A 16,004-nucleotide genomic window follows, 5' to 3' on the forward strand; every position below is an offset into this window, starting at 1 on the left:
TACAGTGTGTGGCTCTCAAGGCCTAATTTTTGCAATGCTCTTTCACTTCATTTGGAATTCTGTGTGTGGAGCAATTGCAGAATAGAGTCACCTAAGTCATTTCAGATTATGAAGATTGTAGACCTTTATGCTAATTTCACTGTAAAAAGCGATTCCCTTAACTTTTCAACGTCCCTATATAGTTTATATGTTACAGGACCTCGATATACTTGAGGATTGGACAACAATAAGGAAGGTATGATTGGAGGATGAATGTCAGTTTTGTTGCCCATGTTGTTGCCCTGTTCTCATACATTTTACAGATATATAGGCAAGCTTCCATTAAAATAATCGAGAACATAAATATTGCTAAATAATATTTTTGCAAGGAAGTCTGATAGTTATAGCAAAGGAACAGAGTGATGTGCATTCTAAACTTAGCTCTGATACTGCATAGTTTGCCCTTGGCCATGTCTGCTAGGTTACGTCTTCACAACAAAGAATGGAGTAGGATGGGGGATAGAGAACCTTGCAGCAGTGAGTCTCATATCCTGAGTCAACTGACTTGGGCTTGTGGGGCTGTCTGTCGGGGCCTAAAAATAGCAGGGTAGACATTCCTGCTTGGGCTGGTGCCTGGGTTCTGAGACCCACCCCTCCTTGCTGGGTTTCAGAGCTCAGGCTCTGGCCCAATTGGGAACATCTACACTGCTATGTTTAGCCCCACACTGTGAGTCCAAGTCAGCTGACCTGGATTCTGAGACTTGCTGCTGCAGGGTGGGTATGTGTTGTCATTGTTGCAGTGTAGGCATACTTGTAGCCTTTTCACCTCCGTTCCTAATCTGTAAAATGGGGAATGCCATAGTGAAGGCCTGGTTTACTCTACAACAAGCTGGACCTAAATTCTGTTTTACTTTTGGTACAGTATGCTGGAAAATCTGCAGCAGCTTTTCTAAAAATTTCAAAAACATTTTTTAATTGTGAAAATGAATAAATAAATATGGTCATTTGTTTAATTTGATAGTAAATTCAGTTTATTTTGCTCTGTCACCACATATTTCATTATGACATAGATGTTGGTCAGGTGGTGTGGCTAGAGTGCCAACCCAGTGGTTCTCAATCTGCAGCCTGTGGGCTGCTCGCGACCCAGTCACCACAGAGCTGCAGCCCATGTGACATCCTCAGGGCATAGATGTAGTATTAGATGTGGCCCACATAACACATTGTGGGCCCCATATACAGCTCACAGTGGTAAATAGGTTGAGAACCACTGGTCTAACCTGACTGTAACTCCCCAGTGGCTAGAAAACCACCTTTCTGCCATAAGGTCCTGAGACCTAATAAAACCTAGAACCAGCCAGTCAGCAGGGTGTATAAGCAGGATTTCCCATCTTGTGGAACACTAAACTGGTTCAAGGGGAGGTGGGCTAGAGGAGAAAATCAGGACAGAGACACCTTCATGACATTGCATCCACCTCTCTTCCTGACTGTAAACTTTCTCTAGACTGCACATAAAACTGGATGGCTACTTGAAAACCAACCTGTCTTCCTCCTCCTCTTTGGCACTAGAGGAGAGGAAGCAAAATAGAAAAATATACAGCTGAGAAATATACAGAAAAGACAGTGAAGGTGGGTGTGGATAGGAGATAAACATGTGCAAGAAGGTGAACAAAGCAGAAATGTCCACTGAGCTCCTTAATGGTACAAGGAATATGGGCAAATCCATCACAATTGAGGGTCCAGCACATAAAGTTGGAAACTGCTTTACTTAAACTACAGCAGGAATCATGCTGAACAAATATGTGACCATAGACACAATTTCACCCTAGTAGCTCTTAAGTATGGCCGAGAGTAAGTATAACTGATTTATTATACACACAACCGTAGAATGTACTTGGATACAACTGTAAGCTAGGCCGAGGCTTGTTTCTATAGCTTTTGAATGAGCTTGTCATTTTCCAAAATCTTTATCTGGCAGCTGTTGATTGTAAGCTGAATTAAGAATGTTTTGTGCCATTTGGGGTTTGGTTGGCACCCTGCAGTGATGTAACACCAACTATAAAATATTGTATAAAGAATTTCTCCTGAGTTATTTAAAACCAAGCCCATTAAAGCAGATAATGGTTCTGTTTCTCTGCATGCTTTTATTCAGCTAACCAGTGGTGTTTAATGTTATAAAATACTTTGATTTTTTTTTTAGAACAAGCATTTAAACATGTGTATGTAAATGCTAATCTATTAAAGAGCTGTGCTGCAGTATAACTTTTCTTAAGGCATTTTTTAATAAATGTTCAACAAGTAAGCTTTCTTAACTTTTTCTTTTTTCCTTTTTTGTACTTCAAGGCAATGGCTACGCTGGGGCCACACAGAGTAAAGCCAGAACGTAAGTAATAAAAACCCTCACTGCTTAATACATTCTGGTTTCATAAGACAAAACTCATTAAGCACAACAGCATGGATTTCATCTGGACAGAACAGAGATTTATCAGACACAACAGGGACTGTAGTGGTTGAGGAGGGGAAAGGAAACCAGAGGGCTTTAAGGGTATGTCTGCACTTCAAAAAGAAAAACAAACAAACATGGCAGTGAGTCTCAGAGCTCTGGTCAGCTGACTCAGGCTTGCACCATGGCAGGGCCACCGGGGGGTGGGGGGACAGGCTGCGGCAAGTGCTGCTGGGGCCCCCACGATAATGTTGGAGGCTGCCTCCGCCTTCCCCCATCCCCCGACGCCTCAGCGTGCCGTGTCCAGGAGCGGCCCTGGACAGAGCTAAAGTGGTCTGGCTTAGGTGGGGCCTGAGCTCCTCCCCCACTTGGAGGTGTGTGGTAAGGGGATGGGGCCTGAGCTCCTCCCGCTTGGAGCCGCATGGTAAGGTGGCAGGGCTGCAAGCTCAGGTCCCGCTGGAGCCATGCTGCTGCAGTGCTGTCCAGGGCTGCTCGTGGATGTGGCGTGCTGAGGCTCTGGGAGAGGGGGGAGACAGGGGTAAGCGGCATGGTAAGGGGGCTGGGGTCAGGGGGGTTGGATAAGGGGCAGGGAGTCCTGGGGACCGTCAGGGGACAGGGAGGGGGCAGAGGTTTGGGGGGGCGATTAGGGGATGGGGAAAATGGGGTTGGATCGTGGGCGTTCTGAGGGTCTGTCAGGACTCAGTGGGAGGGTGGATAGGGGTCGGGACAGGGAGCAGGGGGAAGTTTTGGGGGGTGGGGTCCCGGGTTGGTGGTTGAGGGGGATCTCGGGGGCAGTCAGGGGACAAGGAGCAGGATGAGTCAGGGATTCTGAGGGGGGAAGTTGCGGGGCAGGAAGTGGGTGGGGGTCAGATAGGGGGCAGGGCCAGGCTGTTTGGGAGGCACACCCTTCCCTACCCTAAAGCTCATTCAGCAGTTTGAGGCTTGCAGACAGCTATTTAACACAAAAAGCCAAGCTGTTATCTCTTCCCTTAGGGCTACCATCCCTTTTACTTCTCAAATGCCAAGTTATAGTCTACATTTAATTTCAGTGCCATAGGGAGATTCATGTCAGGGGAGGGTAGCCTCATTTAAAATTGGCCACTTTAGATTAACAGTGATAGAGCTAAGAGAGCCATGGGGGAGGGATCACATGAGAAGAGCAATATCCTACTCCATCTGCCTCCTTCCCAACTCTACCAAGGGAGACCCTCCTCCCCTGCATTCCCAGAGGGGTTAATTTAGTTGTTCTCAAACTTTTTTTGTGCTGGTGACCCCTTTCACATAGCAAACCTCTGAGTGTGACCCCCCCTTATAAATTAAAAACAATTTTTTTATATTTAACAATATTATAAATGCTGGAGGCAAAGCAGGGTTTGAGGTAGAGGCTGACAGCTCACGACCCCAGTAATAACCTCGTGACCCCTTGAGGGGTCCCAACCTCCAGTTTGAGACCCCTTGGGTCAATTTAATTTTAGCATCCTGTGTTCATTCACATGCATGTGCTATTTTGAGCATTTCAGTTTTCACAACCTAGGCTCATCCCAGATTCTGGAATAAGCTCAAATGCTCAGTCCGTGAAATATATACATAGTCTATACTACAGACAAACCCACAGTAACCGTCTCCAGTTTGGGAGGGACCTCATGGAGCCAGTCTCTAGGAAATAGATAAATGCATGGAGGTTAAGTCCATTAATGGCTATTAGCCGGGATAGGTAAGGAATGGTGTCCCTAGCCGCTGTTTGTCAGAGTGGAGATGGATGGCAGGAGAGAGATCACTTGATCAATACCTGTTAGATTCACTCCCTCTGGGGCACCTGGCATTGGCCACTGTGTGTAGACAGGATACTGGGCTGGATGGACCTTTGGTCTGACCCAGTATGGCTGTTCTTATGTTCTAACCTAAATGAACCCAAAGTTATGGAGACAGAGATGAGTCAAGGAAGCCAGCAGAGTATCAGAAACCTGGAATAATCTCTGACTGGATGAGCTCAGGTATTTGGTCACAAGCTGAGGTGGTTCAAAAGTTTTGGATTTTTTTTAAGCAGAATTTTTTATTGTTTCTTTAAACAATCAAACAGAGGGAGCAGCAAATATTTGACCACATACTTCTGAAACCCCAAATCATATTAAGGTTTTGGCAACTAATTTCAGCTTTTCAATTAAAAAAGCCACAACAAATTTTGAAGGAAAGCAGACATTGTCCGTGATTTTTTTTCCCGCTTTTTAAAAACCCTTAGTTTTCGATCCAGAAAAAGTTTTGATGGAAATATTTGTCCAACCCTTTTAATGACTTTAGTGCCTTTTTAGCACTAGCTGATGCTGAGAACCAGTGATACCTTGTAAAGGTGACTTGAAAAGAAAGTTTTCTCAAAACTGGGTTTGTGCTGAGATGTGGAAGGTTTTTAAATGTTTATTTTTCCCAGGGTGGCCTGGGGGGTGGAAAGTAGGGCAGTTTGCTCCGGGCCCTGCAGTGGCCCCCACTAGAATATAGTATTGCAACTTTTTTTATGGAAGGGGCCCCTGAAATTGGTTTGCCCCAGGCCCCTTGAATCCTCTGGGCGGCCCTGCACTATGGGGCTGCAAACAGCAGTGTAGATACTCGTGCTCGGTCTGGGGCCTAGTCTCTGAGACGGCTGTTTTTAGACCTGCTACACGAGCCCTAGTCAGTTGATCTGGACTTTGAGACTCAATGCTGTGTGTCTCTTTGTGTTTGCTGCATTGTAGACACCCTAAGCTGCTTTCTGTCAGGCCTTGGTTGAGGCACGGTTGTGCTCTGCTTTGCAATAGGGTTGCTCTCTCCACTGACAGTCTGACTTTCTTACATATATTTGTATGAAATAGTTATTTTTCATTATGGTGAAATGTTTTTAAAGTCAAAGTTAATACTTAAATGGTGGAAGAATACCAGTAGAAGGAGTAGACTTGTAGAGAAACAGATTGGATTGGCTTGATGCATGTCAGTGCAGCATATTAATGCTTTTTCTCTGGCTTCTATCTCCCCCAGCTGCTCTGCATGCAGCGACTAATTGAAGTAAAGCAGAGCTTATCCATTTCACTATGCTCTGCTGCTCTGAGTCAGTGAAGAGTAGAATTTGGGAGAGAAGAAGGGGACAATGTTTGGATACCAAGGTGATATTCACCTTAGATGCCCAAGTTAGGTAGAAAGGGAAGCAACGGGGAGGAAGTGGTTGGAGAACAAGAGAAGAGGAAGCAAGTAGGTGTTGCTTTATTTAGTGACAATTTTCTCTTGCGGTATTGTGGTTAATGACATAGTAGTACACTGACACAATTGTATTGGAAGAGGAGAGGTGTGGGGTGGGGAGAAAGAGGAAGAAATTTGATCAATGGCTGATACTTAGACTTGCCACATATACCACAGTTACCATGGTGTTTGCAAACTTTCACATTATTGGTATAGGAATGCTGCAGATACTGTGGTTAATGTCAATTTTACCTGAAAATGGAGTTTTTAATGGACCCCACTACATCAGAAGATAAACGAAAAAAGCATTTTGTCTCTTAACTATCTTAATTTTAGTTTGATTGTTGCCCAAGGTAGCAGTGCCCTTTTTTATAACTAAACACTTAGCATATATGCATGTGCTGATGTAGTTATTTATTTGAAAATAAATTTATAAACCTGACTTTAATATCTGCATGGTCAGTAATAAATATTTCTGTTGATCACTTTAGCACCTATCAAATTGGAAAAGCATCTGCACAGTGCTAGGTCTGAAGAAGGAAGACTCTATTATGATGGAGAGTGGTATGGACGTGGAGAGACAATATGTATTGATAAGAAAGATGAGTGCCCTACAAGGTAAAGGTCATTATAGCCTACTCCCGTTTACAATAGCATACATTATACAGTGAACGGAAAGCCCAGCCTTACAATTTCAGTCAGCTGTTGCCATGTTAGTTACTTATCAGTATTTTCTATCTTAAAAGATAACGGGCTGCTGTCTTATAGATATCTATTTTTTTGTCTTCCTCCAGCATAAGTACCAAATGATATAAGTTTAGAGGCTTAGTTATCTTAATATTTAAAATACTTAAAATTTGACAGCTGATTTATGTCTGAAATAATAGCCTAAAACTAGGGCTGTCAATTGCATTTAATTCATGCAATTAACTCAAAACAATTAATCACAATAAACAAAATCTCTATTTAATCATACTTATAACAATAGAATACCAATTGAAATTTATTAAATATTTTTGGATGTTTTTCTACATTTTCAATATTAATTTCAGTTACAACACAGAATACAAAGTGCACAGTGCTCACTTTATGTTCTTGTTGGTTGTTTTTTATTACAAATATATGCACTGTAAAAATGATAAAGAATAGTATTTTTCAATTCAGCTCGTACAAGTACTGAAGTGCAATCTCTTTATCATGAAAGTGTAACTTACAAAGGCAGATTTTTTTATTTTTATTTTTTTGGTTACATAACTGCACTCAAAAACAAAACTGTGTAAAACTTTGCAGCCTACAAGCATTCAGTCCTACTTCTTGTTCAGCCAAGCACTAAGACAAACAAGTTTTATTTACATTGAGGGGAGATACTGCTGCCTGCTTCTTGTTTACATTGTCACCTGAAAGTGAGAACAGGCATTCGCATGGCACTTTTATAGCCTGTGTTGCAAGGTATTTGCCAGATATGTTAAAGATCTGTATGCTTCGGCCACCATTCCAGAGGACATGCTTCTATGCTGATGATGCTCGTTAAAAAAATGTGTCAATTAAATTTGTGACTGTACTCCTTGGGGGGAGAATTGTATGTCTCCTGCTCTGTTTTACCCATATTCTGCCCTATAACATGAAATATATCAGTCTAGGATGATGACCCAGCACATGTTTGTTTTTAAGAATACTTTCACAGCAGATTTGACAAAACTCGAAGAAGGTATTGATGTGAGATTTCTAAAAATAGGTACAGCACTTGACCTAAGGTTTAAGAATCTGAAGTGCCGTCCAAAATCTGAGAGGGATGAGATGTGGAGCATGCTTTTAGACATCTTAAAAGAGCAACACTTTGATGCGGAAACTACAGAACCCAAACCACCAAAAAAGATCAACTTTCTGCTGGTGACATATAACTAAGTTCATGAAAATGAACAGTCCGTACTGCTTTGGATCGTTATCAAGCAGAACCCATCATCAGCATGGAAGCATGTTCTCTAGAATGGTGGTTGAAGCATGAAGGGACATACGAACGTTAGCAAATCTGGCACGTAAATACCTTGCAATGCCAGCTGCAACAGTGCCATGCAAACGTTTGTTCGCACTTTCAGGTGACTTTGTAAAAAAGAAGCAGGTAGCATTATCTCCTGCAAATTGTAACCAACCTTGTTTGTCTGAGTGATTGGCTGATCAAGAAGTAGGACTGAGTGGACTTGTAGGCTCTAAAGTTTTACATTGTTTTATTTTTGAATGCAGGTTTTTTGTACACAATTTCATGATAGAGATTGCACTACAGTACTTGTATGAGGTGAATTGAAAAATAATTTTGTTTTTTACAGTGCAGATATTTGTAATAAAAATAAAGTGAGCACTGTACACTTCGTATTCTGTTATAGTTGAAATTAATACATTTGAAAATGTAAACATTCAAAAATATTGAAAATAAATGGTATTCTATTGTTGTTTAACAGTGCGTTTAATTGCAATTGATTTTTTTAATCACTTCACAGCCCTACCTAAAACATGAGTATAAACAAAACTCCATATCTTGACCCACTAAATATACCACACTTAAAATACTATATTTCCTTAGACTTGCCATCTGTATTTTTCTCTGGCTGCAAATCCACATACAAGAGGGGACATCAAGCTATCTGACTTTGTTTATAAAAATGAAATCTGAGCCCACATCCTAAATTTGTGTAATACATTAATTAAAAAGACATTGAAAATGTCAAATACTTGCCCCTATTTTTTTCTCCAGTGAATCCTTTCACAAGCTGCTCCACCTCAGGAAAATGTCTGGTTAAAAACCTCGGAGAGAAAATTCTGTAAATGTTCTCTTTGTAGTTTCTAGTACTTGATAGAGGCAAGACAGGACTTGGCACTATCAGTCAGGACAGTGGACTAGACTGAACATTGGTCTGATCTGGTATGACAGTTTCTATGTAAGAGGGCAGAGATGTGATAGATTTTGAACTATGAGTGAAGTCCTGGGTCCATTGTAGTTAATGGGAATTAAATGGGGTCAGGATTTTACCATATAGATTGAAGCCCCAAAACTTGTTACCAGATTCTGAAACTTTTTCCTCAGTGTGTTTGGATCAAGGGGATTAAGTTTGGATCAATTTTTGACCCAGTTTTAAATGGAATCTTACCTGAATATTTCCAGACTTATTGACAACTGCTTTAAACCAGTGGTAAATCATGGGTCCTTGTTTTCAAATGTCTGATGTTCTGAAAAGTTGGAGCTTTGTTTAGAACATGAACCTCTTAACTATTCCGAGACTAGAATCTTTGTTAAACGTGGATTAAAGTACAAATTATGTTGAATCTATAGGACCTTTTTAAAATTTCAGTGAATTTTAAGCAGTACATTGAAAATGTAGATAAATGTGACCCTCTGCCCAGTATATAGATACATTTATTCACAGCTAAATTTCCACGTTCAAACTTCAACAACCGTCAGCATCAATGGAATGATACAAGTAAATCTTAGGGTGGAGTTTGATCCAATATATGCAAAGCCACACAGGTTTATGTGAGATACTCCTCTTCTGTAATGGAGAAATCCATCTGAATTGGACAATAGTAATTGAAGTCAACTGTATCTACTGATTTTTGTTACTCTTATCAGGGAAAACATTTGAACAGGGAGTTCTTAAAAAAAAAAAAAAAATTGTTTAGAGCTGAAGCAAGAAAGAATTTGGATACAATTATACGTTGTTTATTTTAGCACTTACATTAACCGTCATGAAACAAATCTGTGGAAATTACTTGTCCTTTCCCATTTTGCCTTACATTGAGTTTGAAGACTTTTGTTAAAGTTTTGGACAGGATCACACAGGTAAATGTGTTCAAACATTCATGCATAGAGCATGGCTTTCATAGATTTGACTGACGTGCTACATCCTGCACTGGATCCTGCTACATCAGAGCAGCTATGCCATTCAGCAATGATTAAGAGTATGTTAAATTTACAATATTGAGATAATCTGGAGATCTGATATGGACTGTAATGGAGTTGTGTAAATAAATAGCTCTTACTTTGAGGTTGTCTATTGTCACCACAGCTTTAAACTGTGTAATTTGTGTGCTGCAAATATCCAAGTACTACATGATCCTCTAATATATATTAGTTATTTCAAGGCTGAGTAAACTGTTGCAATTTTAATATAATATAGAGAATATCTTTTGAAAACTCATGGAGGATGGGTGAGGTCCAGAAGGACTGGAAAAGAGTCTTTAAAAAGAGAAACAAAGAGCACCAGAAGGATTTATTGACCAGTCAGCCGGACTTGAATACCTGAAAAGATACTAGAATGAATTATTAGAGAATACATTTTTAAGGCCCCTGTTGGCTATTACTTGTCATCTATGATCTTCTAGGATTTGTCAAGAACAAATCATGCCAAACCAGCCTAATACCTCCTTTGACTGGATTACTGGCCTAATGGATAAGGGGGAGACAGTGGACACTTACCTTGATTGATTTGATTTTTTAAGTAAAGCTTTTGACACAGTCCCACATGACATTGTCGTAAGCAAACTAGGAAAATGTGGTCTAGATAAAATTACTATCAAGTGCATGCACAACTGGTTGAAAAACCATACTCAGAGTAGTTAACAATAGTTTGCTTTCAAACCAGGAGGACAAGTATAGTGGCAGAAGGTCTGTCCTGGGTCCAGTACTAGTCAATGTGAGAGTGTGCTTATAGAATTTGTGGGTGATGTCACTGGGGGGACTTTCAAACACTTTGGAGGAGAGGATTAGAACTACCTTGGCAAATTAGAGACTTGCTCTGAAATCAACAAGATGAAATTCAGTGAAGATAAGTGCAAAGTCCTTCACTTAAGAAGGGAAAAGCAAATGTATAAATATAAAATGGGGAATAACTGGCTAGGTAGAAAAGGATCTGAGGGTTATAGCGGATCACAAATTGAGTAAAAAATGTTATGCAGTTGTGAAAAAGGCTAATATTCTGGGGTGTATTAACAGGAGTGTCATATGTAAGACTTGGAAGGTAATTGTCCAACTTTACTCAGTACTGAGCCCTCAGCTAGAGTACTGAGTGTGCTACTGAATGTTGCCCTTTAAGAAAGATGTGGACAAATTGGGGGGAATCCATAGGACAGCAAGAAAAATGAGAAAAGATTTAGAAAATGTGACACATGAGGAAAAGTTTTTTTTAAAAATGGGCATGTTTAGTCTTGAGAGAGGAGACTGCGGGTGGGGGAGGGGACATGACCTGGTGATAGTCTTCATATATGTTAACGACTGTTAGAGAGAGGATGGTGAGCAATTGTTCTCCAGGTCCACTGAAGGTAGGACAAGAAGTAATGGTCTTACTCTGCAGCAAGGGAAATATATGTTAGATATTGGGGGAAAAACTTGCTAACTATAAAGATCTAAGTACTGAAATTGTTACCTAGGGAAGTTATGCAATCCTCATCTTTGGCATTGTCTAAGAACAGGTTAGGACCCCCCCTCCCCATCAGAGATGGTTTAGATATATTTGGTCCTGATGCTGTTCAGGGAGATGGACTAGATATCCTCTGGAGGTCCCGTCCATTCCTACATTTTCATGATTCTGTGAATTCTCTTCAGTTGAGTGTCAAAGTAATAATGACTGAACTGGCACACCACTAGCAATCAAGTGTCAAATTATATTTATATTTTAATCCTTAAATCAGGTGGTCCAAAGGAAAGCATGGACTGTGCCTTGAAACTTTCTAGTAAGGAACAATGAGGAAAAACAACTCCAGAAGTGTTTGCATTAATGTTTAACTAAGTAATCCATGTAAGAAAAGTTCAGTTAGCCAGTACACACGTAAAGGAAAAACTGAATTGTTTGGCTAACAGTTAAATACAAGTTCTTCCTAACGTTCTTTTTGCTGGAGAGCAATTTCGTTTGATCTGTTCATTTTTTTTCAGGAAGCTCTCTTCAGATTGATGTATTGATAAGGTCTTCTCAATGGGTACTATGAGACAAACTTCTATTTTTACTACAGACCCTGTACATTAAAAGGGAAGATGAATGCTTTGTTTAACCAAATTAAATGTTTGAGATTCATTAGAACTATCATTTTTATTACATTCAAGAGATGCTGGGATGAAAAATTATTAGTGAAGATAGTGTTCCTAGATATGTCCTTGTATCTTTTGTGTCAGCTACAGAATTCTGTTAAAAATATCAACATAATCAGGAAGGAGGCAGTAGCTGGGCCTAGTACTTCTTAATGCAAATATTTAGTATTCCAAAAGAGCACTCTACTTGTGAGGCTGATCCTTTGGCTTATAAGATCATTTGTTTCTAAATTCTATTTTTTTCTTTTCAGTGCCATAATTACAACAATTAACCATGATGAAGTGTGGTTTAAGAGGCCTGATGGAAGTAAATCCAAACTGTATATTTCTCAGTTACAGAAAGGAAAATATTCAATAAAACATAACCACAATTGACCATTACTAATCAGATGTGTAACAAGTGGTGTTAACATGCTTGATGTGCCATGAGGTGAAAAATGTATTTAATAATGTTTTGTATTCTCATTAAATTTATGGCAGTATCTGATGTATTTGTAGTACTGTATGTAAACTTCATATGGATGTCCTTGAATGGTGATGACTCTTAATCATGTTGACCAAGACATTTTTACCTCTAAGCTGGGTCCAGTGCCTAAGATATGAAGTATGCCATCACAGATAATGGCTGAACTTCTGATTTAAAAATATTTGTAAAATGCAAAACATTTTGCTTTTATTATTTGTGACTAGATTGTGTGGTAACTGTGCAATTATTTTTTACCAGCAGTTCACTTCATATATTAAGTGAATTGTCATGTTTGTCTTGTGAGTGTAAGTTAATCTGCACAAATGTTGCTTCTGAATAGTCTAATGACTTACATATTCTTTTATCCAAAGTGAACAGAATTTTTTAAACTTGAGACCCTGGACAGTTCTGACTTTTACAAGGTTTACCATGCCACTTGTAACAAAATAAAGTCAATATTAAGACATTTATGAGAAGCACTTTCTGGTACCCCATAATAAATTTAAAATGTTGGTGGCTTTCTTTTCTAAGTTATGCAAGAATGTCACTAGCAAAGGCAATGTAAAATTAGTTACACTACAGGTAGAGGCAATGCTATGTGGTCCACAGAGGGCATGAGTACCTGGCAGTATTACCATGTAAATAGTAAATAACCAAGTATTGTACTTGTCTGATCTGTAGTCTTATGAAACAAACACTTTTTGTCAAAAGTAAAATGTACCTTCAGAAATGGTATCTCTGAGACAAATTAACAGTGACCTGCTCACCATGTGCCATCTTTCCAAATTTCCCATATTTTACTCTCTTAATGGAATTGTTTCATGCAGTTTAGAAAGTTAAGCTTGCACAGAAGCTATACTTCAGGACATCAGGGGCAGAGTCTGAAATCCTTAATGTTTTATAGTACCTGTTTGAAGCATGTAGAATAACAGGTGGGAATGGAGGAAAAATAAGTTTTTCCTGGTGGTTGTGTGCACTTTACTGTCCATTGTGATGACTCATCTTGGAGCAAGGAAAACATGTATTTGCTTAAGTTGATCATGGCAATGCAAAACTCTTTTGCCCTACATAATACTTAACTGCTTTATCTCTAAAATGTCATTGCTCGTGCAGGGTGGTAACTACTTGACTGTTGCCAAAAGTCTAAAATATTGGAGCTTTACAGTGATAGAAAAGCATTCCTCAGGATAAACTGCATGTCACATTAACATTAGCCAACTGTACATAAAATAACAATTGACGTGTTGGCTTTTGACAGTACTTTCTGTATGTACACAGTTTGATAAAAAAAAAATTTGTAATAAAATATTTGTATTTTTTAACGTAGTGTATAAATGATCTGTGATAGTGGACATTTTGTACAGTTGTTGCTCTTTTTTTATTTTTCCTTGAAAGTTGCAGATCTTTAATTCTAAAGAGAACTTTAAAATATTGTAGTTTTTAAGGTTGCCTAGAAATGTTTGTCTTCCACAGAACCTTAAAAGGTGAATACAGATATTTGACTGGAAAATCACTTTTAAATCCAATATCTTTGCAATAAACTTAAATATAACAGTCCATATTCCAGTATATGTATGGACTTATATAATCAGAGATGTAATACAAGTCTGTCTTTTCTGGCTTCTTTACCCCCAATGTCTTTATAATATGTGAAAGCTTAAACCCTATAGAAGTATAAGTCGTACACATGTACTAAACAAGGTTTGCTTAGAAAATTGTAGAAATATACACTTAGTTTTTTCAAAATCTTTGACGAAGGAACTGTACAAGTTACTCAAATGCTATCTAAGTGTGTACATGTGCAACTTTTATTAATATAGGTTTGGAGAACTGAATGTGGGCATTACTGTAATATGGACACTATGCATTACTCAAGCATTTTTAACAGCTGACCACAGTAACATTAATATACACTCTTGCCTGCAAGAAAGGGGAATGAGTGTAAAGCAAACTTAAGCACTGTGGAAAATAGTTTACAGTCTGGAACAGATGTGCAGGGGAATCTTAGTTTACATTGGTCATGTATCTTGAGAGTAGTGTCTTTGTACACAAGCTCAGTATTTGCTGCTTTGTCTCCATGTTATCCCTTGCTACTAGTAACAAGCCAGTATTATGCTCTCCAGACCTGCTCTGCACTAACAAATATATTGTCAACTAATCCTTTAACACTGTTCAGATGCTATGTGGACAAAAGTAAGGGCTTGCTTAGCATTTGCAGCTAAACTGTGTTCAACCCCAGTTCAGATAGCACAATTGTTGCTCTTAAATCTTGTAGTGTAGAGCAAGTGTCAGCCCTGGGTGCAAAGTAATGCCTGTCTGCAGCTGATATGAATGGGACAGAATTGAGCTTGGGGGCTGGGGAGGAAATTAGAAGTCTTTATTGAAAGAATGGGTTTAAAAAGCACATTGCTTACTTTTTGACTTGCCTGATTTACTCAATAAATCATTTAAAGGATATGTCTGCACTGTAGCTGAGAGGTGAGATTCCTGGCACAAGCAGACAGACTTGCACTAGCTCTTACCATGCTTAAAAAATAGCAATGTGGATGTTGGGCTTGGGTGGTGGCTCAGACTAGCTACCTATAATCAAACCCAGGGAGTTGGCCAGGCTTGGGGATGGGTGACTAGCTCAAATTGCCATCTGTGCAGCACAGTCTATTCTGCTGTTTTTAGTGCACTACCTCAAGCAGTGCTAGCATGAAGCTTTCTACTTGTTCTGGCAATCACACCTTCCAGCTGCAGTCTAGACCTACTTAGAGTAAGCACCTCTTTGCTTTGCCTGGCAAGTAAGAGGGTAAGATTCTGAACTTTTTTGCATAAGATACAAGTTAAGTAATTATTTTTAACTTGGAATTTTTAAAATTGACATTCCAAGTCCAGTGCTTTTCCCATTAATTTCAATGCAGAATTCCTTTATATTTTGTCAAAATTATTTTACTCCTGAATGCTCAGAAGAAAAGAGACATGTCCATGGAGTAAACATGGATAACGGTTGCCAGAGAAAAGCTGAAACTTCAAGAGGAGTTGATTTGTTTTGCTAGTGCTCCCTATTTATTAGTGATCAGGAAAAAGGAGGGAGCTGTACTGTGGCAAAATTTGTAGACTCAATTACTTAGTCAAATGCAGAGAACATACAGAACTTTATGGGGACTTGACTAAGCTGCATAAAAGGGAGGAGTCTACTATAAACCAGCAAATCAGGAAGAGGAGATGGATGAGGCATTTTTGGAACAAATAACAAACATCCAAAACACATGAGCTGGTAGTAATGGGGGACTCTACTTATCCAGACATCTGTTAGAAAAATAATCTAACACATAATATCTTTGAATGTACTGGGGACAACTTTTTGTTTCAGAAGGCTGAGGAAGTAACCTGGAGAGAACCACTTTAGATTTGACTCTGACCAACAGGGAGGAATAAGTTGCCAATCTGAAGGCAGAAGACAATTTGAGTGAAATTGATCATGAAATGCTAGGTTTCATGATTCTAAAGAAAGGAAGGAGTGAGAGCAGCAGAATAAGGACAACATACTTCAAAACAGAGTAGCAAACTCAGAATGGCTATGTAAGGTTCCTGGAAAGAAAATCTAAGGGGAAAAGGAATACAGGGAAGCGGGCAGTTTCTCAAGGAGACCATATTGAAGGCATAATTGCCAACTATTCCAATGTAAAGGAAAGATAGGAAGAGGCCAGTATTGCTCCATCAAGAGCTCTTTAATGACCTGAAAATCAAAAAGGAATCCCACAAAATGTGGGAACATGGATGAACTGCTGAGGAATACAAAAGAATAGTATAATCATGTAGGGACAAAATGAGAATGGATAGAGCATAAAATGTGA

The 16,004-nt window shown here is 39.3% G+C and overlaps 1 protein-coding gene across 2 annotated transcripts in view; it reads left to right on the plus strand.

Moving 5' to 3' along the window:
• The window catches only part of BRMS1L (BRMS1 like transcriptional repressor), a 45,718-nt gene extending 32,234 nt beyond the window's left edge, over positions 1-13,484 (plus strand). The window contains exons 7-11 of one of the 2 annotated variants that reach the window (XM_050953955.1): positions 171-235; positions 2,320-2,359; positions 6,115-6,241; positions 9,345-9,455; positions 11,948-12,026. In XM_050953955.1, coding sequence (XP_050809912.1) covers positions 171-235; positions 2,320-2,359; positions 6,115-6,241; positions 9,345-9,414 — 302 coding nt within the window. In that variant the 3' untranslated portion in view covers positions 9,415-9,455; positions 11,948-12,026. Of the gene's footprint in view, positions 1-170; positions 236-2,319; positions 2,360-6,114; positions 6,242-9,344; positions 9,456-11,947 lie in introns of both variants that reach the window. The other variant, XM_050953954.1, reaches the window with a different exon arrangement.
• Positions 13,485-16,004: the final 2,520 nt, after the last annotated feature.

The sequence above is a fragment of the Gopherus flavomarginatus genome, chromosome 5 (genome assembly GCF_025201925.1).
Source record: "Gopherus flavomarginatus isolate rGopFla2 chromosome 5, rGopFla2.mat.asm, whole genome shotgun sequence".
NCBI lineage: Eukaryota > Metazoa > Chordata > Testudines > Testudinidae > Gopherus > Gopherus flavomarginatus.